The 26380-nt window shown below is 43.9% G+C and overlaps 2 protein-coding genes and 1 pseudogene across 3 annotated transcripts; 2 read left to right on the forward strand and 1 right to left on the reverse strand.

The window, feature by feature from the left end:
* The first annotated feature begins 320 nt into the window (after positions 1 to 320).
* Positions 321 to 5386, forward strand: RPL7L1 (ribosomal protein L7 like 1). Its single transcript, XM_068558432.1, has 7 exons — positions 321 to 588; positions 1194 to 1302; positions 1971 to 2134; positions 3264 to 3401; positions 4077 to 4186; positions 4323 to 4537; positions 4959 to 5386. The coding sequence occupies exons 1-6, from the start codon at positions 548 to 550 to the stop codon at positions 4529 to 4531; spliced, it is 771 nt and encodes a 256-aa protein (XP_068414533.1). The 5' UTR covers positions 321 to 547; the 3' UTR covers positions 4532 to 4537; positions 4959 to 5386.
* Positions 5387 to 7465: 2079 nt separating this feature from the next.
* C12H6orf226 (chromosome 12 C6orf226 homolog) lies at positions 7466 to 21841 on the reverse strand. 2 transcript variants are annotated; one of them, XM_068558898.1, is made up of 4 exons: positions 21218 to 21841; positions 20825 to 20962; positions 10087 to 10246; positions 7466 to 9717 (listed from the first exon to the last, which is right to left on the reverse strand). In XM_068558898.1, exon 1 carries the CDS (start codon positions 21825 to 21827, stop codon positions 21495 to 21497), a length of 333 nt encoding a protein of 110 aa, XP_068414999.1. In that variant the 5' UTR covers positions 21828 to 21841; the 3' UTR covers positions 7466 to 9717; positions 10087 to 10246; positions 20825 to 20962; positions 21218 to 21494. The 2 variants fall into 2 exon arrangements, with proteins under 2 accessions (XP_068414999.1, XP_068415000.1); XM_068558899.1 differs by lacking the exon at positions 20825 to 20962.
* LOC137774064 (mitotic checkpoint serine/threonine-protein kinase BUB1 beta pseudogene) lies at positions 16849 to 18117 on the forward strand (annotated as a pseudogene).
* Positions 21842 to 26380: the final 4539 nt, after the last annotated feature.

Genomic DNA, 26380 nt, shown 5'->3' on the forward strand with positions numbered 1-26380 from the left:
AGATCCATCATTATGTCCATTTAATGGGTAAAGGAAACTAAGGGACAGAGGGATTAAAGAACCCTCAGGGACCCACTGACGGAGCCAGGCCGACAGAATCAGAGTTGCCTTTTTTCACCGTCCTAAGTAGTCCATATACACCTCCACCCACACGTGAGAGCCAAAACCACAACCCGAGCTCTCCCCACCCAGCCAAGAAAACGTGCAGCCCAGCGAACGGAAACTGGAGGAGCAGCTCCCACCCCCCACCGGAAGTCGGTGCATTGTGGGAAGCGTTTCGTTGTTTGTTTACACCCTGGCCTCCAGCATTATGAGAGTACAGCTGGAATAAAAAGGGCTGTGTTTTGAAGATAACATGGCTCTAAAAAGCTTCGAAGCGGTGCGAAGGAAGCTTTGTGCAACTTTTGGCGGGAATCGGGGTTAGCAAAACCTCAGCTGTTCACGGCCACTAAAACGGCCCGGGCCGCCCCTCCATGAGCTAGAGTAGACGTCTCTATGGTCGAGTAAACAGAGAAGTTTCTCTCTTCCCCACGCGGTGGGGCTGCGCATGAGCAGTAGCCGCAGAGTTGGAAAGATGGCGGAGGAAGAGTAAGTCTTGGGGGCTGCGAGTCTCTGGCTTGGCGTCTCGAGCATCCGGTGCCATCCGCAGTGTTTATTTTTCGGTGGCGGAAAATAAGGATAATTGTGGACTGAAGGGAGAGAAGAGGAAAGACTCCAGATTACAGAGGGAGGAGTAAGGAGCCGTAGGGGTTGGCTGGGCGGGCGGAGGGGGCTGCAGTCGAGTTCGGGTTACCTCAAGGGGAGAGGATTGACTTTTAGGCAGCGGGGCTGGAGAGTGGGTTCCTCCAGCCTGGCGTAAGTGTTACCCCTACAGATGGGTCTGCACCCGTCCCAGCCCCACGGGGCGGAATCTCATTGCTGATGGTGTCTATAAAGCTGTGGCTGTAAAAGCTCCGTTGACGTATATGAGGACCAGTGGCTAAGGGGTTCATGACTTCTTAACAGGTTTTGGAGACGAGGGAATGTGAGGGGTCCATTTTGAAGACTGGAGCCAGAAACCACAGATTTCAGAGGCGCCTCAGTCCTTAGGAATTTGAAGACAGTAATGTTTCCCGAAGCCCAGGATATCTTTTGGAAATCCACTGAAGATTTGTTTACTTAATACTATCGTTCGTCTCCATTTTCTGTGTCAGGCCAAGAAAAAAGATCCCTTTGGTTCCAGAAAATCTCCTGAAGAAGAGGAAGGCTTATCAGGCCCTGAAAGCCACCCAGGCAAAGCAGGCGCTTTTGCAAAGGAAGGAGGTAATGGTGGGGAACCAGGTGAAGGGAATTAGAATTTGTATTTGATGAGTTTTATCCAGCATGTGTTGAACTAGATTTGGTACTGACAGTCTCTTCTCCCATCGGTTGGATTATACAACGTATAGGGTTCTTGTCTTTGCTTAGCAAATATGTATCACTTTCCGCGAGCAAAATACTGGCGTAAAGTTAAGGAAAACGTGAATGGCGGGTTCCAGGTTCATACCAAGTGACTTGAGAGACCAAACATGCTTGTGTACCTGAAAGAAAACTTTTTTAATATACCAAACGATTTTTGCTATTTGCTAAATGTTTTTGGAGAAATACGTATTTCAGAGGCAGGTAACAAAACAAGTGTGAGCTTTATGATGCCTGACACAGTGTTAGGTTCTATAAACACTTGTTGGTAAACATTGGCTGACAGCATGTAAATTAATTGGGTTATTGTTTATTTAGCAGGGACTTTTCTCAATAAGTTCCCAAGTTTTCTCAACTCCACCTTCACTCGGGTATTTTGATTTTTCCACTATATAAGAATAGAGGATGTTGGTCTGCGCCCTTTTCCAGAACATAGGGGGAAATAAGCTTTATCAGTAGTGACTAATGAATTACTGTTGTGGAAGTAAAGATGACTAGAGGCATAAAATGGTGATGGTTTGCCTTCTCTGTAGCGGAGGAAAGGAAAAGAGATCAAGTTTAAGCGACTAGAATGGTTCCTACATGATTCCTGGCGGCAACTACGTGACAGGGTGCGACTCAGACGACTAGAAGTGAAACCTCATGGCTTGGAAGTGCCAGATAAGCATTCCTTGGCCTTTGTTTTACGCATCGAAAGGTAGGGAACTTGCTGGACTTAATGAGGCTGGGGCAAACTATTGGTTCAGCTTTAGGCCCTTTTTAGGGAGATGAGATAGTAGGCCTTAAGCCATTAATGCAAGTTGTGCTAGGAATTCAGGGGTGAGCAAAACAGAGATTTTGTCTTCAAGATTAGGGCGACTGAGCTTAAGCAAACAGACATGAGAATACACTGACTGCTTTGAGGGTAAAGTGCTGGATGTGGGGACAAGGGGCCCTCAGTGTGGTGTGTCGTGGTTTGGGACACTGAAGCAGGAACTTGAAGGTGAGACCTGCAAACATGAAAGGGTTGAGGGAAGGCTTTCCAGGCACAGATGGAAGAAGTCCTGAAGTGGGGGATCAAGGCGTCTTTTAGGAACTGAACCAGGGTCGAGTGGATGGAGCATATTCAGTGCTGGGGAGGGTACAGAAAGCGTTTTCCACGTTTAGTGATACCTTACCTATTCCTACCAGCACATAAAGCTCTGCCTCTGTTTCCCAACCTAGGCACCCAAATCAGTAACCTGTGGGTTTTAAATATGTATGAGCCTCCTACCACCGCCATAATCTCTTTCCTGGACTATCACATCAGCTTTTTAGCCGGGTTTACCGGACTCTGGTGTCATGCTCTACTCTCTGTTTTATACGCTCCCTCAGTGATTGTCAAACAAATCTGATCATGTCTCCTTTATTTAAAATCTTCCGTAGTTTGGTTTTTTATGGTTTTTTGGTTTTTTTTTTGGCCCTGCTGCGTGATTTGTAGGATCTTAGTTCCCCGACCAGGACTGAACCCAGACCCACAGCAGTGAGAGCTCGGAGTCCTAACCACTGGACCACCAGGGAAGTCCTTAAAATCTTCCATAGCTTTTAATGCTCACAGAAGCAAGCCCGGCTTCCTTGGCTTGATGTGTTCAACCCCCCCCACACAAATTCAGGGACCGTTTCTGTTCCCTTAGCACCTCAGGCATTGCTCCACATAGCATGGAAATGATCTGTTTACATAGCTGCTTCCCACTCAGTTGCACTTTGTAAGTCACAGTCTGTGTCCTACCCTCTGGGTGCCCAGTAGTGGCAGACATTTCATGGGTGCTTGCTGGACAGAGCCTGACTTCCTCTGGTGTTCATTTCAGGATTAATGGGGTGAGTTTACTGGTGCAGAGGACCATTGCAAGACTTCGCCTGAAAAAGATTTTCAGTGGTGTCTTTATGCAAGTAACTCCTCAAACCATAAAAACGCTTCGTATAGTGGAACCTTATGTGACCTGGGGGTGAGTACGGTTTTTTGTGTGAATTCACATGTTTGAGAAGGTTGAGAACATTAGGAGGCACAGGGTACTGTCCTCCAGTGCTCATGTTGCCGTGTCCAGGGGACATTTTGCTGCGACCACAGTCATCAGGAATCAACTGCCAGCCTTAAGAGTCTCAGAACATGGGGCGGGTAGAGCAGGGGTTCTCAGAGCAGCTGATAATGGTCTGAACAGGGCTGTGGCAGGGCTTGGTCAGTTGTAGGCTAAGGCTGAGTAAGACGAGTAGAGGACAGATTAATTCTTGGAATCTTGAAGCAGAGCTAGGTAGTATTCCTTCAAACAGTAAAACCCGAAAAAGGCTTGGATTTCATTTCAAACTCTTGAATAGGGTCACTTAAGGCCAAGAGTCCTAGACTATAAGCCAGGACGTATTTTTGCCTGGAAAATAAATATTTTTATTTGGTGAGCGTTTGTATGCATAAATTTTAATTTCTAATTACATAGGGCCGCTTGGGTTTTTCACCTCCTTCAGGTGAATTTCCGAGCATCCCAGCTGCAGCATGTTGCAGGACACTTTGGGGAGGGGGGTTGGGAGAATCCTTAGCCAGGCTGCTGGACTGTGTGGCCAGTGTAATGCAGTGTGCCCCGTGGCCCTGAGGGGGTGGCTGAGGTTGTATTTTACTCTGCCACACGTAGATTTCCAAATTTGAAGTCAGTTCGGGAACTCATCTTGAAACGTGGACAAGCCAAGGTCAAGAATAAAATCATCCCTTTGACAGACAACACAGTGATTGAGGAGCACCTGGGTGAGTGAACACCTTAGGAGCCGGAGCAGAAAGGGTCCCAAGAAACTGCCAGAGTGCCGAGCTCTGGCATATAAGAGCCTCACTGTGTGTGCTGGGAAAATGTTGAATAAAGGAATCTGAACCTTATGTTTCTTAGGGAAGTTTGGTGTCATTTGCTTGGAAGACCTCATTCACGAAATTGCCTTTCCGGGGAAGAATTTTCAGGTGATCTCAGGGTTCTTGCGCCCTTTTCAACTCTCAGTGGCCCGTCACGCTACCAAGAATAGAGTGGGCTTCCTCAAGGAAGTGGGCTCACCTGGCTATCGAGGTGAACGCATCAATCAGCTCATCCGGCAGCTGAACTAAACCCAGGTAAGGCAGGGCTGAAAACTGCCCTTGGGCTGACTTTGGATGGGCTATGCCTTGCCTCTTAAAAGATCTTTTTGCATTTACGAGGGTATGAGAATAACTCGGGGTAGGGGAGCTGGTATTCCCAAGTCTCATGGATGGAGATACTTGGAACAGTGAATGCCTGGTTAGGGCATGGGGCTTTGTGTACCCCAAGAGCTACAGGATAGAAAACACTGACTAACCAAAAAACCTGTGTTGCTGTGGTCATTTAGCTGGAGATGGAGAGAGAATAATATTGAAAACTAATTTCAAAAAGGACCTGAAGATCTAAATCATCACTTCTGTTGAAGGAATGTTAATTCTTTGAAATTGCTCTTTATTGTGATTACTCTTAGGTGCCAAGCTGCATTTGAATTAATGAAGTTGTGTTCTTCTTCCTCAGCATATCTGAAAGCACAGTGCATTGGAAGCATATGTTTTTGTATTATGGAATTGTTACCCAGTATCTTCAAGCAAGATTATTTTCTGCTGTATCATCTTCAGAAACTGGAGGGGAAGGGTCAGGGAAAAGATGGTGATGTTCAGGGCAGGCACTTTTCATCCCACTTCAGTTCCAAGAAAAGTTCCTGTGTGTTTTCTGCAAAGACCGCCGTCCACCTCTGAAACCAGCAAAGGACTTGTGCCATGGAGGAGGGAGTCCTGTTTTATCACACCTATCCTGGGATTTAATGTTGGTGAACGAACGAATACCCACATACCAATACAAGACAGCAGTGGACCAGGCCCAGGGGCATATTGAACCTGGGGTATCCAAGGGCCTTGTTTTGGAAAGAACTTGCAATACAATTAGAAAGAAGCACACAAAAACAATGCCCTGTTGTCTGCTGTGAGTCTGTGTTCTAACTTCCGTGACAGCTTAGTGAGCTCTCTGACTGGCTGGCTCTAGGTGTATCTGGTAGCTTCCTTATCATCTTTGCAACTGGCTTAGTGCTTTTCTCTAGCTCAGGATTTTAACCGATTCTTGGATCTATGCGAAGGGAAGGACCCTTTCCCCAGGAAAACATGCATACACTCCAGTTTTTTTCTTGGAAGTTTAGGGTGTTTGTAGATCTTTCTCAGGGACCCAGGCACCTTATGTGAAGAAGTCCTGCACTACCATGATAGGTCACACAGGCTCTGACCTTGCTAGTGTCCTCTGGTTCTGTGCCCTGTGGAAGACCAAGGCTTACCAAGGTGGCTTTTTTCCCTTCAAGCCACTGGGTGTTTCCTATTAACATGGTGGTAGATTGCTGAGCCCCTGTGCCTTTAATCAGTTGATCTAAAAAAGAAATGGAAAATTTTATTCGAGCCAAATTTGAGGATTATAACCCAGGAGGAGCATCTCACAAAACCCTGAGAACTGTTCCGCCCATCAGAAGTCAAGACACAGTTGTATAAGCTTTTTGAGACAGAGGAGGGTTGTACGTCAAATGACATATAATTGACAATTTACATAATCCAGACCTGAGCAACCATGTAACCCCTTACCAAGAAGGAATTTTACCCTTAAGGAATTGTTGTCTTAGGAGAACGTTTCTCTTTATGGTTGAGTGGAAATTGCTGCCGATGGGGAAGGTTTGGTCAATGCATAACGCAGAGAACACAGTGCACAGTGGTGGGAGAGAGGAGGCCAAAGGGCACAGATTTTTTGTTTAAATTTTTCTTGTCTTGCCATAAAATACGTATTTCACAATTTCCCCCTGTTGATCATTAATCTTCTGACAGAAAGCATTAGGTGAGCAAATGTTTGGTCCCTCAAAGCTAGGGGGCTGCTTGCCCGCCTCAGTGTCCATCATGTCCCTTGATGCCGGGTCCTAGTAGCCCGGTTCTTTTAGAGGGTTATACTGGCAGAATATTTGTCAAGGATTGACAGCCAATTCCAAGTTGTCCAAAAAGGGACTTAGGCCAGTTTTCCTTGCATGTACATTGTGTATGTCCATAATTTTATAGAAAACTATAGATGTGATCTATAGTTTCAAGTCGTTCAAACATCATTATCTTTCTTAGTAGGAGCAAATGACACAGTGTGAGAGTCAAGAAACTATCACCTTGTAAGTTCCACAAACTTATTTAAATTGGTAGTAGGAGGAACAATGTTATTAGCAAAAGTTCAAGCCAAAATTCTCCTGAACCAAACCATTTTCATAGTATCAATATTTCCTCTAAACTGGGAGAAAGGATTGTTCAGAGCAAAAGTTTGACTCTTCATGGGTCATGAGGTGAATTAAATATCACGGCCAAATGGCAGTACCATTGGAAAGCTGATGATAGAAACCAGTGTGCCTGCACTAAAGGCAGACTGACAGCTTGGCAGGAACTGTTTCCAAGGCTGCTTGTAAGTAAGTGACCAAGGGAAACCAATTGTGAATCTCCCTACTGGGGAGAGCCAAGGTCATAAACTTGTTCCATAAATCCACTGGTTCCCGTTAGGAGCTACCTGATATTCAACATCTAATATAAAGGATTATTTGTGGCCAGAACAGGCAGCATTAATTGCTGGTTAAAAGGCGTCTCACTGGGCTTCCCTGGTGACGCAGTGGTTAAGAATCTGCCTGCCAGGGCTTCCCTGGTGGCACAGTGGTTAAGAATCCGCCTGCCAATGCAGGGGACTCGGGTTCGAGCCCTGGTCCAGGAAGATCCCACATGCTGTGGAGCAACTAAGCCCGCGAGCCACAACTACTGAGCCTGTGCGCCACAACTACTGAGCCTGTGCGCCACAACTACTGAGCCTGTGCGCCACAACTACTGAGCCTGTGCTGTAGAGCCTGTGCTCTGCAACGAGAAGCCACCGCAATGAGAAGCCCGCGCACGGCAACGAAGAGTAGCCCCTGCTCGCCGCAACTAGAGAAAGCCCGCGTGTAGCAACGAAGACCCAACGCAGCCAAAAATAAATAAGTAAATTTATTAAAAAACAAAAACGAGTTTCAGTTCATTCAGGAGAGGGCTGATATGGTCCCTTCCAACATGGCTGCAAGGAGTCCTTTATCTGATGTCTTTTCCAATATGAATAATGTCCTGGTTGCAGGTCATGGTGAATCTGATCTTCATCCAAAGTTAAGAGTACTGTGATAGCCTTCAGAAACAGTGTCCTTTTAATTAAACTTTGCAAGGAGCTATCTGAGAAGTGAGTCTTAGTCAGTAAATACCTGAATTAACAAAACTAGAATATTCGCTGAAACATAATCTTTTTCTTTCTAAAGTTAACCTCATTTCTACCAAATACCTGGTTAACTGACCATATAGCTAGCTATAAATGACAAAAGACTTTAAGAGTCAAGGTTAAAGAACTTGATTACAATGCAATTGAAAAGAAACTTGGTTACTGCTGTGACATACACTAAAATTATGACTGATACCACTTACCAGGACATACCAGAATTTTGGGAGTTCCACTTAATTTCTAGAATGTATATATTAATAATGTTTACACATATGACATAAACTAATAAGTTTTATCACCATCTGTTTAACTGCTCCCCATTTAATATACCAAATAAGCCTAATTACTTTAATATTCCTCTCTCTGAGATGGAGAGAAAAATATTTTGAGGTGCTCCAGGGACCCTTTGGAAAACCTCAAAGTTAGAGGTCAAATGACCTTCATTTAGTATTTGATCTTTGGAAACTTTGCCAAAAATATCAAAAAGTTTTAAAACACTTGGTCAAATAGAATCACAGGTCACTGTGAAACAATACCAATTCACTTAACCAGCGTGACGATAAACGATCTCAATAGCAGGGAATTTCCTGGTGGTTCAGTGGTTAGGACTCGGTGTGCACACTGCCAGGGCCCCAGGTTTGATCCCTGGTCAGGGAACTAAAATCCCATGAGCCAAAAACATGGCCAAAAAAATTAAAAACTTACTTAAAAAAAAAATCTCAATGGCAAATACAGATCACTTAAACACAAAGAAACTCACAATCTATTACCAAAAGCAGTTCAATATTTTAAGAAAACTTTGTCCTCTTAGAGAGAGGACCAAATTCAGGTTTTGTACCACTTTACCTTTAAAACATTTCCTTAATTAAGTTCAATCTTATCTCAGCCAATTTTGACCATGCACAAAACTCTCACAGTGTTCCTTTTCCACAAACTTTCCACAACTTTCTGTATCTATTCAGAAACAACCAGGTCTAGGACAAAACCTTTTTTCCTTTAACCAAATGCATTTTCAATCCTCATACCTTCTTTGCTGAAAACACACATCCTACTTCCTTGCATACTGAAATGTTTCCCTTATAATTCTTAACCTTAAAACCTTAATTTTTTTCTGGAATTCCCTGGTGGTACAGTGGTTAGGACTCTGAGCTTCCACTGCAGGGGCCACGAGTTCAATCCCTGGTCAGGGAACTAAGATCCTGCGTGCCGCACATGGTGTAGCCAAAAAAAAAATAAGAATGCTGTTTGTCATATCAGCATTTCCTGATTGACAAACTTATGCTTATGCTTTAGTTTTCCTCTTCTAAGAACTTAGACCTCCCCAGCAATTAATGTTCCAGAATTTTATCCTGTTTGAAATGACCCGGATAGTGAATGAATTCTCGTAATTAACCTTGGTTTAGTTTCAAGTTACCAAAATCTGCAGATACTAACCTTTTCTTTCTGGCTGCACCATGTGGCCTGCTGGATCTTAGTTCCCTGACCAGGGATTGAACCTGGGCCTCCGGCAGTGAAAGCACAGAGTCCTAACCACTGGACTACCAGAGAATTCCCTGGTTCGACTTCTTTTAGGTGGCTCAGTTTCTCGCAATGACAGCCTAAAACCATCTTGGGTGCTCGGAACACTAGGTGATCAGCCTCTGTCACGCCGCCTGGATGAGCAGTACTTACTTAATGACTGTAATGGGATTTCCCTATGGGACCGCTACACGTCATGAAAATTGATCCTCAGACACTTCCCAAAGATCCTCAGTCATCTGAGGATGGCTTGTGGCTGGAAGGAGCAAAATGTCCCTTTATTCTTTGGCGCTGAATAATTCAGTCTCTGATTTCACTAGCAAAAGTTTTGTTCAGGGCTTCCCTGGCGGCACAGTGGTTGAGAATCTGCCTGCCAATGCAGGGGACACGGGTCCGAGCCCTGGTCTGGGAAGATCCCACATGCCGCGGAGCAGTTGGGCCCGTGAGCCACAACTACTGAGCCTGCGCGTCTGGAGCCTGTGCTCTGCAACAAGAGAGGTCACAGTAGTGAGAGGCCCGCGCACCGCGATGAAGAGTGGTCCCTGCTTGCCGCAACTAGAGAAAGCCCTAGCACAGAAACGAAGACCCAACATAGCAATCAATCAATCAGTCAATAAATCTTTCAAAAAAAAAAGTTTTGTTCAGACCATATATCAACTCTTTTTTTTTTTTTAAGCCAAATTTAACAAAAACCCAGCCACATGTTTCCCTGGGCCTCTTGCCCAGACCCCCTAGGTGCCTAGGAAATGCACCGGTGCCCCTTAAGACTCTAAGTCTTAAGTGAAAACCAACTCAAATAAAATTTTTAGGATCAACACCCAAACAATGAGATCCAAATATCAGGAGAACCCACCAAAAACACCTGGGGAGTGCTGAGAAGCAGGTGGGGCTCAATGGGCCCATGCTGGCACGGAGCACTTGTTCTGCATAGACTCCCGGTGGCCTCTGGCAGGAGTCTCTGATATCCTGCTGACTACACCAAGCATGTCGATGAAAAATTTTAATCAGTCGATCTAAAAAAGAAATGGAAAATTTTATTCGAGCCAAATTTGAGGATTATAACCCAGGAAGAGCATCTCACAAAGCCCTGAGAATTGTTCCGCCCATTAGAAGTCAAGACACAGTTATATATGCTTTTTGAGACAGAGGAGGGTTGTACATCAAATGACATATTATTGACAATTTACATAATCCACATCTGAGCACCATGTGACCCCTTATCACGACGGAATGTTACCTTTAAGGAACTGTCTTAGGAGAATGTTGCTCTTTATGGTTGAGTAGAAATTTCTGCCGATAGTAAAGGTTTGGTCAATGCATAATGCAAGATACACAATGCACAGTGGTGGGAGAGAGGAAGCCAAAAGGCAGAGAAGATTTTTTTGTTTAAATTTTTCTTCTTTCCATAAAATATGAATTTTATTTCACAGTTAATTGGCTCAAGAGTGAACCTGCCAGGATTAGATGTTATATATGTTACTCTTATACTGTAAAGCATTGTGAAGTCAGATTACTTTAAAATGATGTATCAAAAAGTCACGGGAAAAGAGCAGTTGAGTGTGGAAGCCCAGGGTTTATACCCCAGATCTGTCGTATACTAAATATGGAAATGTTTCCATTCTTGCCTATAAAATGGGGCTAATATAGTCTAGCCTGTCTGCCTCCCATGGTTAAGAGTATTAAGCAAAACAACAGTTTTTAACTTAGAATTCTATATAAAGGAAGTTTTAAAAATTATGCTCTTCTGTATTGTGTACCATGTTATATACCATTCCCTGAACAAGTTATGGGACTATCCTTTCTTCTGGGGAAAATTAGTCCTATTAGTGTGTGTTAATGTGGGTTCATGACAGTCAACATAAATACCTGCCATGTTCTAGGTGTAGGGAGAACAAAAGACCTAGTTTCAGGAAACAATAGTAGGTGCAGTGAGCCATGTGGCTGATTTAAAGAGACTGACTTTAGAAGGTAGTTAAAGCTTTTCCTTGGCTCTAGAGGCTCTAGCCCCTTGCCTGACCCAGCTGGTTCTTAGAGCCTAAGGTTCTAGGGGTTGTTTTTGACTGGCTCTTTTTTATGCTTTGAGATTTCATTCGTTGTCCTTCTGGGGCCAAGTTTTTTCATCAAACCTTTTTTTTCACTGCCTATCTGGAGAATGGCTGTCTGAAATAAAAATGCCACTTGGATCCCAAATTCACTTCCACAAACCACCAGAATAAGCTGAATCAGGAGATAAACACTAACTTCTACACTCCTAAGAAATCATTCCCAGTGGGTCAGAACCGTTTAGTGTGTCCTAAGTAGCATTTTAAAAATGAAAACACATCTATGCACTGCAAGTAGTAAAGTATGAGATTTGTTTCAATTACATATAAGGACTGAAACAGGATTACTTTTTTTTTTCTTTTTTTTAATTGAGGCTCACAGTCTAGAGATACAAATACAAAACAACCACAGTGGGGCTTCCCTGATGGCCCAGTGGTTAAGAATCTGCCTGCCAATGCAGGGGACACGGGTTCGAGCCCTTGTCTGGGAAGATCCCACATGCCACGGAGCAACTAAGCCTGTGCGCCACGACTACTGAGCCTGTGTTCTAGAGCCCGTGAGCCACAACTACTGAGCCCATGTGCCATACCTATTGAAGCCCTCGTGCCTAGAGCCCGTGCTCCGCAATGGGAGAGGCCACTGCAATGAGAAGCCCTCGCACGGCAACAAAGAGTAGCCCCCGCTCGCCACAACTAGAGAAAGCCCACGCGCAGCAATGAAGACCCAACGCAGCCAAAAATAATAAATAAATAAATTTAAAAAAAACAAAAAAACAACTACCACAGTGATGCTCCCAGGAGGCTTAAGTCCAGCTGACAGGTGGTGGTGAATGCACAAAAGAGAAACAGCAGAGTGGCCAGTATCCAGGGTCCTAGTCTATGCAGGACACAGTCACACCATCCAGATCTCAGTGCATCGACTGAAAGATGCACAACCTAAAAGTTGAGAATTATGTTTTATTTGGTGGACTTTCTGAGCACTCAGGCCTGGGAGGCAGCTTCTCAAGATAGTTCTGAGAGGCCACTCCAAAGAGGTAAGGGAGGAGCCTTTACAGGATATACAGGAGTTCTGCAGCAAAAAACAGGTAGTCAGAACATCAAAAGATGACTGTTAATTAAAGAAAACCAAACATCTCAAGTTAACGAATTTAACACTTTTCTATGTATGAGAAGATGCAAGAGTCTGGGCTTATTGAAATCATTCCTTTGCTATGCACCTTAGTTGTCCAGGGCCAGTATCCCGTCCTTTCCCTTCCCGTGTCCCCTCAGGGTGCGCCCTTCGGGTGGCTGCAGTGGCTGAGGGCTTGGCAGTGGCAGCCCGTTTGTCTCTCCTGAGTTCCCTCAGGGCTCACCGTCAGGGGCGTTTGTAGTGGCTCATGGCGTGATGGCCGCAGCATCCTTTGTTTGTTGATATGGCAGGCAACATTTTTCACCCACAGTGCTTCCCCTTAGTAATAAAATTAGACCAACGTTTGGGAGACGTTTCATGACCAGTTTTGTCCCATGGTGCTAGGAAGGCTCATTCCTAGATCAGGCAAAGATTCTGTTGATAGCCTACTCAGTGTGTTAACTTTTTTTGGATTAGGCCCTGTTGATAATCTAAAATTCTCTGGATCACCTGTCTTACTAGTCTATTATGATCCAGGAAATGTTTTCCCTTGTTGCTTCTTCTCATATCTAGAATCACACTGTTACAATTATTGATCTATTTCCTCAAGATGTTTAGCCATCATTAATTTTGTTGGAGACCTGGTTACACATTGGGTAATGCAAGAGACAGTCTTATAAACTAGATGGGATAAGTAATAAAGCTAGTAACATTAATAAGGTCATAGTACAGCAGAGAGAGACACAAAGCATGAACTATCTGGAAACAAAGAGAATAAATTAAAACAATGATTAGTATAACTAGTTGTAATTTAGTTGTAATAAACCATCAAGTCCACAGGAGACCCAGCTGGAGAAGCCAAATTCTGTAAGGATTAGGTAGAGTGAAAACGATAAATGTTTCATCTTTGTTTATAAAGGTATACTTTATCAACTTTTTGTAGGTCATAGCATAAGAGGAAAGGTTTTTCTAGAAAACAAAGATTAAAAGCCAGGATATTACAGAAAGAGTCATAAAATTATAAATCATGTTTATCAGTTCATTCAGTCCCATGTAATTAATTTCTGATGATCTGGATGAAGTGTTCAGGTTTTCCATTAGAGTTTTGTAATTTCTTACCTAGTTCAGTGGTATGATCCAAAAGTTATCAGAAACTTATATTTGTCAAAAATCCTTTCTAATGAATTTTCTTGGAAGATTTTCATTTTATAAAAGCATCAGAGTAAACCAATGATTGTCTATAAATGACAAGACTTAAATGGCATGGTTAAAGATCTGATTACAAGGCAATTGGCAAGAAACTTGGATATTTCTGTGACATGTAACATTTTAAGATAATAACTAGAATTATGACTGATAACACTATACCAGAGCGTATCAGAATTTTAGGAATTTCACATAAATTTTGGAATATCTATAACATTTATCCATACAATATAACTAAGGTTCATCTCCAATCGTTTGACAATGTTTCTCAAGTAATTTAACATACCAAATAGGCCTAATTAGTTTAATATTCCTCTCTGAGATGTCTTAGGGTTCCTTTGAAGCATCCCAGAGTTAGCCAGAGGTCAAAAGAACTTTTGATGGGCTTCCCTGGTGGCGCAGTGGTTGAGAATCTGCCTGCCAATGCAGGGGACAGGGGTTCGAGCCCTGGTCTGGGAAGATCCCACATGCCGTGGAGCAACTAGGCCCGTGAGCCACAACTACTGAGCCTGCGCGTCTGGAGCTTGTGCTCCGCAACAAGAGAGGCCGTTGACAGTGAGAGGCCTGCGCACCGCGATGAAGAGTGGCCCCTGCTCGCGGCAACTAGAGAAAGCCCTTGCACAGAAACGAAGACCCAACACAGCCATCAATAAATAAATAAATTAATTTAAAAAAAAAAAAAAGAACTTTTGTTAGAATCTGATATTTGGGATATTTGTCAAAAATATTAACACTTGGTCAAATAGGATCACAGGTCACTGTGAAACAATACTTAACCAAAGTGACAAAAAATTTCAAAAAAAAAAAAAAGATCACTTAAAGGCAAAAAAACTCACAAAATCTGTTACGAAAAGCAGTATTTCAGGGCTTCCCTGGTGGCGCAGTAGTTGAGAATCTGCCTGCCAATGCAGGGGACACGGGTTCGAGCCCTGGTCTGGGAGGATCCCGCATGCCGTGGAGCGGCTGGGCCTGTGAGCCACAATTGCTGAGTTTGCACATCTGGAGCCTGTGCTCTGCAGTGGGAGAGGCCGCGATGGTGAGAGGCCCGCACACCGCAATGAAGAGTGGCCCCTGCTTGCCACAACTAGAGAAAGCCCTCGCACAGAAACGAAGACCCAACACAGCCATAAATAAATAAATAAAATTTTTTAAAAAAAAGCAGTATTTCAAGAAAACTTTATTCTCTTAACAGAGAGAACCAAATCCAGTCTTGCACCAGTCTACTTTTAATAACAAAATCCATTTACGAAATTAAATTGAATCTAATCTGAGCTTGACCATGTATAAAACTCCTTTTTCAGGGCTCCCTTTTTACAAATCTTCTACAAGTTTCTGTATTCATATTAATTTGTCCCTTATTTTTTTTAATACAGAAATAACCAGCTCTAGGACAAAATCATTCTTTCCCCTTAACAAAATGTACTTCCATTCCTCATACCTTCTTTTGCTGAAAACACACATCCTACTTTCCTTGCACACTGAAATATTTCCCTTATTATCTTTAGTAGTTCTAATTACATACTACAATTTTAACTGTTAAAAACCTTAATCTCTAGCACAAACCAACAAGCAGCAAGTAATTATAAGCTGTTTGTCATACCAGCATTCCCTGATTAGGAGTATCCCATAACCTCTAGAAACATATAAAATAATTTCTTTCCTCAATGTGGTACAAGGTATGTTTGTAATAAACCCAGACATCTTTAGTTTTCCTTTCCTAAGAAGAATAAAGTGATTAACTTTAGACCTGTTTAGCAATTAATGTTTCAGCATTTTATCTGAATTTTATCTGAATTTGAAACGACCTGGACATTCAATAAATTCCCATCATTTAACTTAACTTAGCAAAACTCAAGTTACCAAAAATCTAGAGAAACTATTTTAGACAGACATACCCGGCATAATTATTTCTAAAAGAGTTCACCTGAAAACTCTTATCTCATTTACCTTCATTTTATAACTTATGAAAATATTATCCTACCACGTTAATTTGTTGCTGTTGTTGTTGTTGACAAAGTCTGTAACAGAAATAACATGAATGTGGGGCTTCCCTGGTGGCACAGTGGTTAAGAATCCACCTGCCAATGCAGAGGACACGGGTTCAAGCCCTGGTCCGGGAAGATCCCACATGCCGCGGAGCAACTAAGCCCGTGCGCCACAACTACTGAGCCTGCGCTCTAGAGCCGAGGAGCCACAACTACTGAGCCTGTGCTCTAGAGCCCACGAGCCACAACTACCGAACCCCGTGCGCCTAGAGCCCGTGCTCCACAAGAGAAGCCACCACAATGAGAAGCCCGCACACCACCAAGAAGAGTAGCCCCAGCTCACAACTAGAGAAAGCCCGCACACAGCAACGAAGACCCAACACAGCCAAAAAAAAAGACGTGAATGTATTGACCTTTAGTAAACCTAGGTACAATACAGTAAGACATGTCTATATTAATTAAGTTAGCGAGCTTAAGCTAGCTTTAATACCAGATGTTATACTATATATAAAATAGATAACCAACAAGGACCTACTGTATGGCACAGAGAACTATACTCAATATTTTCTTTTCCTTTATAGGAAAAGAACCTGAAAAAGAAAAAAAGTATATATATAAAACTGAGCCACTTTGCTGTACACCTGACACTAATACATTGTAAATCAACTATACGTCAATAAAAAAATATTTTTAAAAACGAGATGTTAATTTAATATTGAATATTTCTTAGATCACATAAACCTGAAATTCATTCCGACCACTTTCTTTTATATTTAGAAATATTTAGTTTGTAACACCTTACTTTTAAGTCAATTATATAGAGCTCTTTTTAAATTTTAATTTTTATAATATTTCTAGGGGTAGATACATCTCATAATAATGTCTCATAATAATGTACACACAGACACATAAACAGACAAAACTAGAGATCTCATAGCTTCACTTTAAAACTTAGTTATTGGGAGAACTGCGCAGAAGGGGAGAGGCAGCATGTGGAAAGGAGGGCCTCTGCAGTGTGGATTTCGGCAGTTTGGAGCACAATTATTGAAGACAGCTGTGAAGCCACACACTCCTCTGGGTTCTCTGGATCTTCTGCCTCAGTTACAAGCACCTCCTCCATCAAATGTCTTCAAATTCCTGAGAAACTGGAGCTCACTAGTGAGACTACAGACAGCCCTACTCAGTCACCCTGGTGTTCACAGTATCGCAGACAACTACTAAAATCCCAACCAGAGCTGAGTACCTCTGCAGAGTTTTTTGTAGAAGATAGACCAATGCCTAATTTGGAAATAGAGAAGGAAATTGAATTAGATAATGAGGATTATTGCATTAAACAAGAATACCTGTTATGCGAAGACTACAAATTATTCTGGGTGTCGCCAAGAAACTGCAGAGTTAACCATAATAAAGGTATCTTCTCAACCTGTCCCATGGGATTTTTTTTTTTTAATAAATTTATTTATTTATTTTTGGCTGTGTTGGGTCTTCTTTTCTGTGCGAGGGCTTTCTCCAGTTGCGGCGAGCGGGGGCCACTCTTCATCGCAGTGCACGGGCCTCTCACTGTAGTGGCCTCTCCCGTTGCGGAGCACAGGCTCCAGACACGCAGGCTCAGTAGTTGTGGCTCACGGGCCTAGCCGCTCCGCGGCATGTGGGATCTTCCCGGACCGGGGCACGAACCCGTGTCCCCTTCATTGGCAGGCGGATTCTTAACCACTGCGCCACCAGGAAAGCCCCCATGGGACTTTTATATCAACTTCAAGTTAAAGGAACGTTTAAATGAGGAGTGTGATAATTTGTGTAGCTGGTATCAATACCAAGATGGCTCTATCATTTGGCACCAATATATAAACTGCTTCACCCTTCAGGATCTTCTTCAATACAGTGAATTTATTACCCATGAAATAACAGTGTTGATTATTTATAACCTCTTGACAATGGTGGAGAAACTACACAAAGCAGAAATAGTCCATGGTGACTTGAGTCCAAGGAGTCTGATTCTTAGAAACAGAATCCACGATCCCTATGATTGTAATAAAAACAATCAAGCTTTGAAGATAGTGGACTTTTCCTACAGTGTTGACCTTAGGGCAGAGCTAGACATTTTTAACCTCAGCAGATTTCAGACTGTACAGATCCTGGAAGGACAAAAGATCCTGGCTAACTGTTCTTCTCCCTACCAGGTAGATCTGTTTGGTATAGCAGATTTAGCACATTTACTATTGTTCAAGAAACACCTGCAGGTCTTCTGGGATGGGTCCCTCTGGAAACTTAGCCAAAATATTTCTGAGCTAAAAGGTGGTGAACTATAGAATAAATTCTTTGTGCGGATTCTGAATGCCAGTGATGAGTCCACAGTGTCTGTTCTGCGGGAACTTGTGGCAGAAATGAATGGGGTGTTTGACACCACATTCCAAAGTCACCTGAACAAAGCTTCACGGAAGGTAGGGAAGTTAATCAGTCCTGGGGCTTTCCTCTTCCAGCAAGATAGGCAGTCAAGTCTCTCGCAGATTCCTGCCTAAAACCAATGGTTGTACTGTGGAACACTGGACCTGTATATGCTATGATTTAATTTAGGTATACTACTAACACTTCTCTACTTTTTGGTAGAAGTATATTTCTAGGTAACTGGCATTTTCTACTCAACAAGGTACCTCCTCTTGGCCTTGTCTAACTTTAACAAAGAACTGTTTTATTCTAAATGGATTCCGTATTAATGGGTACCTTGTTGTCATTTTTTTAAACATCTTTATTGGAGTATAATTGCTTTACAATGGTGTGTTAGTTTCTGCTGTATAACAAAGTGAATCAGCTATACATACACATACATCCCCATATCTCCTCCCTCTTGCGTCTCCCTCCCACTCTCCCTATCCCATCCCTCTAGGTGAACACAACCTTGTTGTCATTTAACGCATTTGTCTCAACTTTTCCCGTTTGTAATTTGTGACCTGTACCCTTATGATCACTATGTATTTTGTAAAGAATAAAATAGTATTTGTTAAAAAAAAAAAAAAAAAAAACTTAGTTATTGGGACTCCCCTGGCGGTCCAGTGGTTTAAGACTCCAAGCTTCCACTGCAAGGGACGCGGGTTTGATCCCTGGTTGGGGAATTAAGATCCCACATGCTGTGTGGGACAGCCCAAAAAAAAAAAAAAAAAAAACTTAGTTATGAATCAGTTATCACAATATAAACTTACTAGTTTATAAATAACACTTGGAATGAATTAAATTTGCTTGCTCAGATGACTAAGCCTTTACTATTTGTGGAAAAGACTTTTAAGATTTGTATTTGTCCTTGATAAACCCTTAAGGAGGCTATTAATTAGATTTTGGCTGAGGGAGACTTTCCAGCTGTTTGAGTTTAAAAAGGCCACTTTTTCCTTTTTTTCTTCCTTGGTTTCAGGTTCTTTCTGATTGAGTTAATTAGGCTCAGTCTCAGGTTTCTGTGGGCTGTATTTACATTTCTGTTGTCAAGATTTGCAAGACATGGACTCCCCTGGTGGTCCAGTGGGCACGAAGGAATTCAGGTGCTTTTGTCAATCTTTTAAGTTGATTAATTGGCCTGTTGCCCCAAGTAACTGTTGGTCAAGTATCTCAGTGTAATTTTTTCCAGCCCTTTAAATATATTTTTTTAAACTGGGGTAAATAGAGCAGACTTGTTTGGGGCCCTTTAATGTTGGGAACCGATAGTGGGTCCCTTTGGCCCATCCAACCTTAGGTAGTTTTGTATCAAACCTTTAATTTAATCCCATTAACGTCTGTTTTATTTATTCCATTTTTAAGTAACCACCTTAAAATTTCCAACTTGTTGGGAAAAAGTCCCTAGACTTTCCCTTCAGTTTTTTCTTGTTTTCCTGTTAATCAACCTAATTAAAATTAATTATTCTAATGTTTTTATTGTTATCCATAAGACCCATTGAGGGGAAGCAGAGACCACAATAAGGCTTCCCAAACCATTTTTTCGGGGGTGGGGGATTGTTTTAAACTAAGGGAGTTCTTAGGTTAACCATTATATATATTTTTCCCACCTTTTTTTTTTCCTCATAGGTACCAATAAAACAGCTAGTTATAATGAGAGCTCCCTAAAACTTTACCAACTCAGAGTTTTTCCAATTTAAAGGCTCCATCATCTGGCCATTAATGAGATGTATCTTAATAGTGACTCAAACCAATAAGATGCAAGAGGCATTCCCCACAAGAGTGTGAAGGCTGCTGCCTAAACAAGATCCAGAAAGTTTATTCCCAAAAATAGTCTAAGGAAGTAAAGGCCTTTGTTGTACAGGCTGACGCAATGAAGGTTAAGATGGCAAAAAATCCCCGAGAGTTGGTACAGCCAGACAAAAGACTGCTCAGAATCCCAGTCTATTTAATTGGCTGCCAAATGTACATCACATGTGCACCTTTTGGATGGCAGAGACCAAGTTCTCAAAAGCCATACACACAAAAGGCTGGAAGAAGATCGAGTAGAATATTTACATCTCAAAGACACAGGAAGAGAAATGAAACTTCCCCCAGAAGGGCTTTTGTTTTTGTTTTTCTAAGGTCAGAATTTTGAAAAGATGTTTTTATCAACCGGCTTTTTCTAACTTAACTGCATATTCAATAAATGAGCCCAATCTGAGTCATTTTCAGGATGAGATTTCCTTTGACTCCCAATTAAGTAGGTACTTGCAAGTATGAGCTCCGTACATTCACGAATCTGGCTAGAGTGTTAATCGGAGGTTGGTTTTCTGAAGCCCTTCGTTTTTGAGATAATTTATTTCCCGTTTTAAAGTTGAATTCGTCGGGGATAAAACTTACTAGTGCACTTTTATCCTGACAAATTCTTATTAAGGTAGCCAATTTGAGGAAAACATCAGGTTTATCTAAACATTCAGCCCAGACTGCTCAGTACTTTTTTTTTTCTTTGGCCCCGCAGTGTGGCATCTTAGTTCCCTGACCAGGGATGGAACCCGTGCCCCCTGCAGCGGAAGCGCAGAGGCTTAACCACTGGACCACCAGGGAAGTCCCCAGATATCTTTTCAACTGAGCAAATCCAAGTGTCTTTCAACCGGGTTCCCCCAGTATCTTTCAGCTGGGGGGCATTTTCTTCCAGTGTCTTTCAACTGGGCTCCCCTAGTATCTTTCAACTAGGGAGGTCACTCCCCAATGTCTTTCAACTGGGGAGCCAGGCATCTGTTAGACACTGCCAAATAAAACTCAGGATAATCAACCAATAATCAGGAGATCCAAGAACCAGGAGAGACTCACCCAAGTTCGTATGAACTCTCCAAGGAGGCGGATGGGCACAAGAGGCCTCTTCCAGTACCAAGGGTCCGGTTCCTCGTAGAGTTCAGGCGAAGAGGAGAAGTTTGCTCTGGTTCCCTCCATGGTCACCAAAACTGTTGACTGAAAAAAAAAAAGCAAAACCTCAAAGTTGAGAGTTATTTTATTTGGCAGACTTTCTGAGGACGCAAGCCCAGGAGGCAGCCTCTCAGATAGCTCTGAGGGACTGCTCTGAAGGATAGATAGGAGTTCTGCGACAAAATCAGGTAGTCAGAACATCAAAAGATTACTGTTAGTTAAAGAAAACCCGACATCTCACGTTAATGAATTGAGCTTTTTTCTGTGAACAGGTAGATGCAAGAGTCTGGGCTCACTGACACTTTGCCTTTGATATGCGCCTTCGCTATCCAAGGCCAGTATCCTGTTCTTTCCCATCTTGAGCCCCCTCAGGGTGCGCCGTTGACAGTGTCTGCAGTGGCTAAGGGCTTGGCAGCGGCAGCCCATTTGTCTCCATCCTGGGTTCCCTAGAGCTCACCGACGGGGCCGCAGTACTGGCTGATGGCTAGATGGCTGCAGCGTCCTTCGCTGATAGGGCAGCAACATTTTTCATTCACAGTTGCACGACCTCGAGCCTCAGGAACCCACTATGTTCCATCTAGGAAGGCGCTGTCGCAGCCTCCCCGGAGCCAGGTTCTTCCAGGAGGGTCCTCTGCCCATAGGGAGGGTCGTCGGGCCTGTGGCCCCGGGTCTGGAAGGGCGACGCGGGGGCGTCGGCGGAGCCCGAGGCCTCCCAGGGCTTGGGCCTCCGCGGGAGCCGGGACGCCGTGGGTTCGCCGAGGGTCGCCACGACGTGGCGCCTCTCCAGGCCGGGGAGCCCCCGGCCCTGCTGGACCAGTTGCAGGAGCTGCGCCAGGGTCACCGAGGCCGAGGCTGAGTCCGCGGGTGCAGAAGCCGCACCAGTCCCGCTCTGACTGCCGGAGGGCTCCATGGCTGGCTTGGAGCCTGAGCGCTTCCGGGAGGGATGGGTGCAACCACCGTCGGAGGAAGTGAAGGGGGGCGTAGACCGTACCAAGCGGCCCAGAGAGCGGGGAGCACTGGAAAACATGCTCCGCGCGGAAACGCTTCACCCACACATACACCACTTAGCCCGCCCCAGAGCCTCCAACATGGAATGCTTTAGAACACGGGAAGGCTTGTACAGAATGGAACGTGCCTGCCGACACGCCGATGCAGGCAAAAAGACCTGAGTTTGCACACTCGCCCGGGCACTGCGCACACACCTGCCTTCATGCATGCGCTGAGACTACTGCATAGACACGTGGTGGTGGTGGGGGGCGGGGGAGATAACCTCCATCCCAGGCTCCAGAGCACCAGACAGAAAATAATGGAGGAGATGTCTCCAGTGGTCTCAGGAGAACTGGGAACAAAGGACACCACTGCAGAGCCTCGCCACTCTCTCCCCATTTCCTGCCATCAGGACTATTCCAGGCTTTCCCAGAGGGGAGAAGAGCAGATGAAGGCAGGCCAGGAGTGCTACATTCCCTCCAGCTGCTTGGGAAGCCAATGCCAATAAAACCCAGGTTTCTAAGTTTATCAAAAGCTAGCCTGATCTGGCACAGACCGCCTTAATCAAGTAAGCAAAGCTTAATTACTACTAATCGGACAAACTGGCATCATCTGCCTCCTGAAGTGATGCACTGCAGGGACACTACAGGTGCAGGGATACTGCATCTCCTCTGTAGTGTTCCTGCCAAAAGTGTTCACTCTGAATCTAAACTGGAGGAAATGAGCAGACAAACCAAAGTGAGAGACATTCTGCAAAATGACTGGCCTGGATGCTTTATAGATGTTGATACATAAAAGACAAAGAAAGAAAAAGACAAGATTGAGGAACTATGTCAGACTAAAGGAGATGTGAAAAATGCAAAATGTGATCCTGTGTTGGAGCAAAATGAGGGGAAAATCAGTTACAAAGGACATTTTACCCTTGGGAAAATTTGAATATGCTCTGTATATTAGATGACAGTGTTACATCAGTGTTAAATTAGGTGCAGTAACTGTGCTTTGGTTACATGGGAGAATGACCTTGTTCATAGGAGATACATGCTGAAGTATTTATGGGTGAAATGTCATGAGAGAGAGCGAAAGAGAGAGCAAGCAAGCAAATGTGGCAAAATTGCTAAGAACTGGTGAATCTAAATGGTTTGAAATTTCTCAAGATACTTCAAAAACAAACGTATGGTTACCAAAGGGTGGGGGGGAGGGATAAATTAGGAGTTTGGGATTAACATATACACACTACTATATATAAAATAATCAACAAGGACCTACTGTATAGCACAGGGAACTATAGTCGATATTCTGTAATAACCTATATGGGAAAAGAATCTGAAAAAGAATGGATATATGTATATGTATAACTGAATCACTTAGCTGTACACCTGAAACTAACACAACATTGTAAATCAACTATACTCCAATATAAAAGAAAAATAAAAAATAACTTCAAAAAATTTGTCAAGACGAAAAGTTGGAAGGGGTGAGCTTGAGAAGCCAGTCTGGAGGAAACTGATCAAACTAAGTGTTGTATAACAAAGAATTTGACTGGCCTTTGTCCCTGGTTCCTTATGGGAAGACTAAATCCTTGGAATTTCCCAAGTATTAGAAGAGATATTCACGGTGGGCCTTGATAGTTTATGCCAAGGAGGTGACTCATGGTGGCCCCTAAATGGTTTCAGGACTGGGGCTGGCCAGTGATGGGAAGAGGATTGGGGCTTTGAGCCATGGGGGGGGGTCCAGGAAGGGGGCCTGGAGATTGAGTTCAGCCTCCAGCCAATGATTTAATCACCCATGCCGACATAATGAAACCCCTATAACAACTCTGGACACAAAGCTCAATGGAGCTTCCTGGTTGGTGAACTCATCAGTGTGTCAGGAGGGTGATGTGCCATGGTTCCACGAGGAGATAACACAGAAGCCCTGCATGCCGGACCTTCTCAGACCTTCCCCTATGCGCCTCTTCATTTGGCTGGTCCTGCTGATTTGTATCTTCTCTAATAAAACTGTAATCCTAAGAATAGCACTTTCCTGAGCTGTGTGTTCTGTGAGTTGTTCTAATGAATTATTGAAACTGAAGGGGGTTGTGGGATCCCCCAAACTGTACCCAGTGAATCAGAAGTGCCTGTGGCCTGGGACCCCTCTGAACTTGCAGCTGGCACCTGAACTAAGAGCAGTCTTGTTGGGGATTGTGCTCTTGAACTTGTGGGATCTGCACTAACTATGGGTGCTTAGCACTAGAGCTGAATGGCAGTACTCCATTTGGAGTTTTTAACCCAGCACTGAATGAAGGAAGAACTCACCTTTCTCTCTGTGGCCTGCATCAGTTTCTGGACTCCCTCCTGAATCACCAGGTTCCCTTTCTTTCTCAGATGTCCTTGGCCCCAGTTCCACTCCCAACATCCTACCTGGGGGGGGGGCTTTGGTTTTCTGCTCCACCATTCCAACCAGCCAAGGGCAAGATGAAGACATCTTTATGAGATTAAGACCAATCTTGGGTGTCCTCCCAGGCTCAGTAAGGACCAAATTTCCTCAGAATTAGGGACAGTAATATGTATGTGTTTGGGAAGTGGGGAGTTGTCTCAGTGTCATCTTTTTTCTTCCCTCGCATTCTTTCATCTCCTGAGCACAAGTCTGTAGTATGGACAGGACAAGTCTAGGAATCAGGGGTTGTCAGGAGGGACCTCACACATCACTGAGCATAACCCTCTTATATACAGAGAGGTAAACCGAGCCTGTGAAAAGGAGTAACAGGGCTGGGGTGGGAACCTGAGCCCGCTGACTCGTAACCCAGGCTGCCTCCCCTTGATGGGGCACAGAGGCCCCTGCCCCTGTGGGCAGCCATTCTGAGTCTGTGCCCTGCCACACATGTGTATGCAGAAGGCAGGGAGGCAAAAGAAGGAAAACCGAGTAAGCCCACAGGCAGGGGAAGACACTTCCCATCCAGGCCCATCCACAGCCTTTCCCTCCATCAGTGAGGACCCCAGAAGCCAAGAGGTCACGTCAGCAGGGTTTGGCAAGGCCAGATGTCAACCTCTAGGTGTAGAGACAGGCTCCAAACACCACTGAGCTCATTTATAACCCATTAGACATCTTTCATCCATGATTTTCAACATTGCATCTCAACAGGAGACACCCTCCCCCCCCATTTATTGGAGCCCAATTCATCCTTCAAAGGCTTCTCAGTGGGCCCACCCCTCCCATCGTTGCCATCAGAATGAACCCATCCTTATTCTACGCTCCCACAGTCCCTTGCTCATCCACATAATCTTAGGCCATGAGTCCTACTCATCTAGTATCCCTATGTGCCCAGACCAGCACCTGCAGAGACCTAGTGCTCAGAAAATGTTAACTAGGGACTTTCCTGGTGGCGCAGTGGTTAAGAATCTGCCTGCCAACTCAGGGGACACGGGTCCGGGAAGATCCCACGTGTCATGGAGCAACTAGGCCCGTGCGCCACAACTACTGAGCCTGCACTCTAGAGCCCACGAGCCACAACTACCGAAGCCCACGTGCCTAGAGCCCGTGCTCTGGAACAAGAGAAGCCTGTGCACTGCAACAAAGAGTAACCTCCTCTTGCTGCAACTAGAGAAAGCCCAAGTGCAGCAATGAAGACCCAACACCTCCAAAAATAAATAAACAAATAAATAAATTTATTAAAAAAATTTTTGACTACCCTCAAGGAATGTACACTGTTACAATTATAAGTTAACATACAATAGTATGTTAAAGTTTTATATTAGTATTACTGGTATGGGGCTGGAAAAAAAAAAGAAAGAAAATGTTAACTAAATGCCTGCCTGACTGAACCTATTATTATAAACTCAAGGAGAAAAGACTGAATTCAACTCAATGCAAGCATTGGCTGAGAACCTGCCATGTGCTGTGCACAGCGCCAAGTGCTTAGTATACAGACCCCTGTCCTCAAGGGGCTCACAGTCTACCAAAAAGTCACAGAAGTAAATTATTATGATAATTATGATATACATATATCACAGAATTTATTATATAAGTAATGCAGTATGGTGCCTGGTGTGGTAACAATGTCATGTGCCAACTGAAATAAGCAGCCCAGGACTTCCCTGGTGGCGCAGTGGTTAAGAATCCGCCTGCCATTGCAGGGGACACGGGTTCGAGCCCTGGTCTGGGAGGATCCCACATGCCGCGGAGCAACTAAGCCCATGAGCCACAACTACTGAGCCTGCGCTCGGGAGTCCACGAGCCAGAACTACTGAAGCCCGCACGCCTAGAGCCTGTGCTCTGCAACAAGAGAAGCCACCGCAATGAGAAGCCTGCGCATTGCAATGAAGGGTAGCCCCCGCTCGCCACAACTAAAGAAAGCCCATATACAGCAACGAAGACCCAATGCAGCCAAAAATAATAAAAAGTAAATTAAAAAAAAATTCAGGGAGTAAAGGAAACCTCCTTGCAGTGGGGGAAATGCACCCAGGTAATGCACTGCATGCAGAGGTATCACTATTACTT

This window comes from Eschrichtius robustus, chromosome 12 (assembly GCF_028021215.1).
Source record: "Eschrichtius robustus isolate mEscRob2 chromosome 12, mEscRob2.pri, whole genome shotgun sequence".
Taxonomy (NCBI): Eukaryota; Metazoa; Chordata; class Mammalia; order Artiodactyla; family Eschrichtiidae; genus Eschrichtius; species Eschrichtius robustus.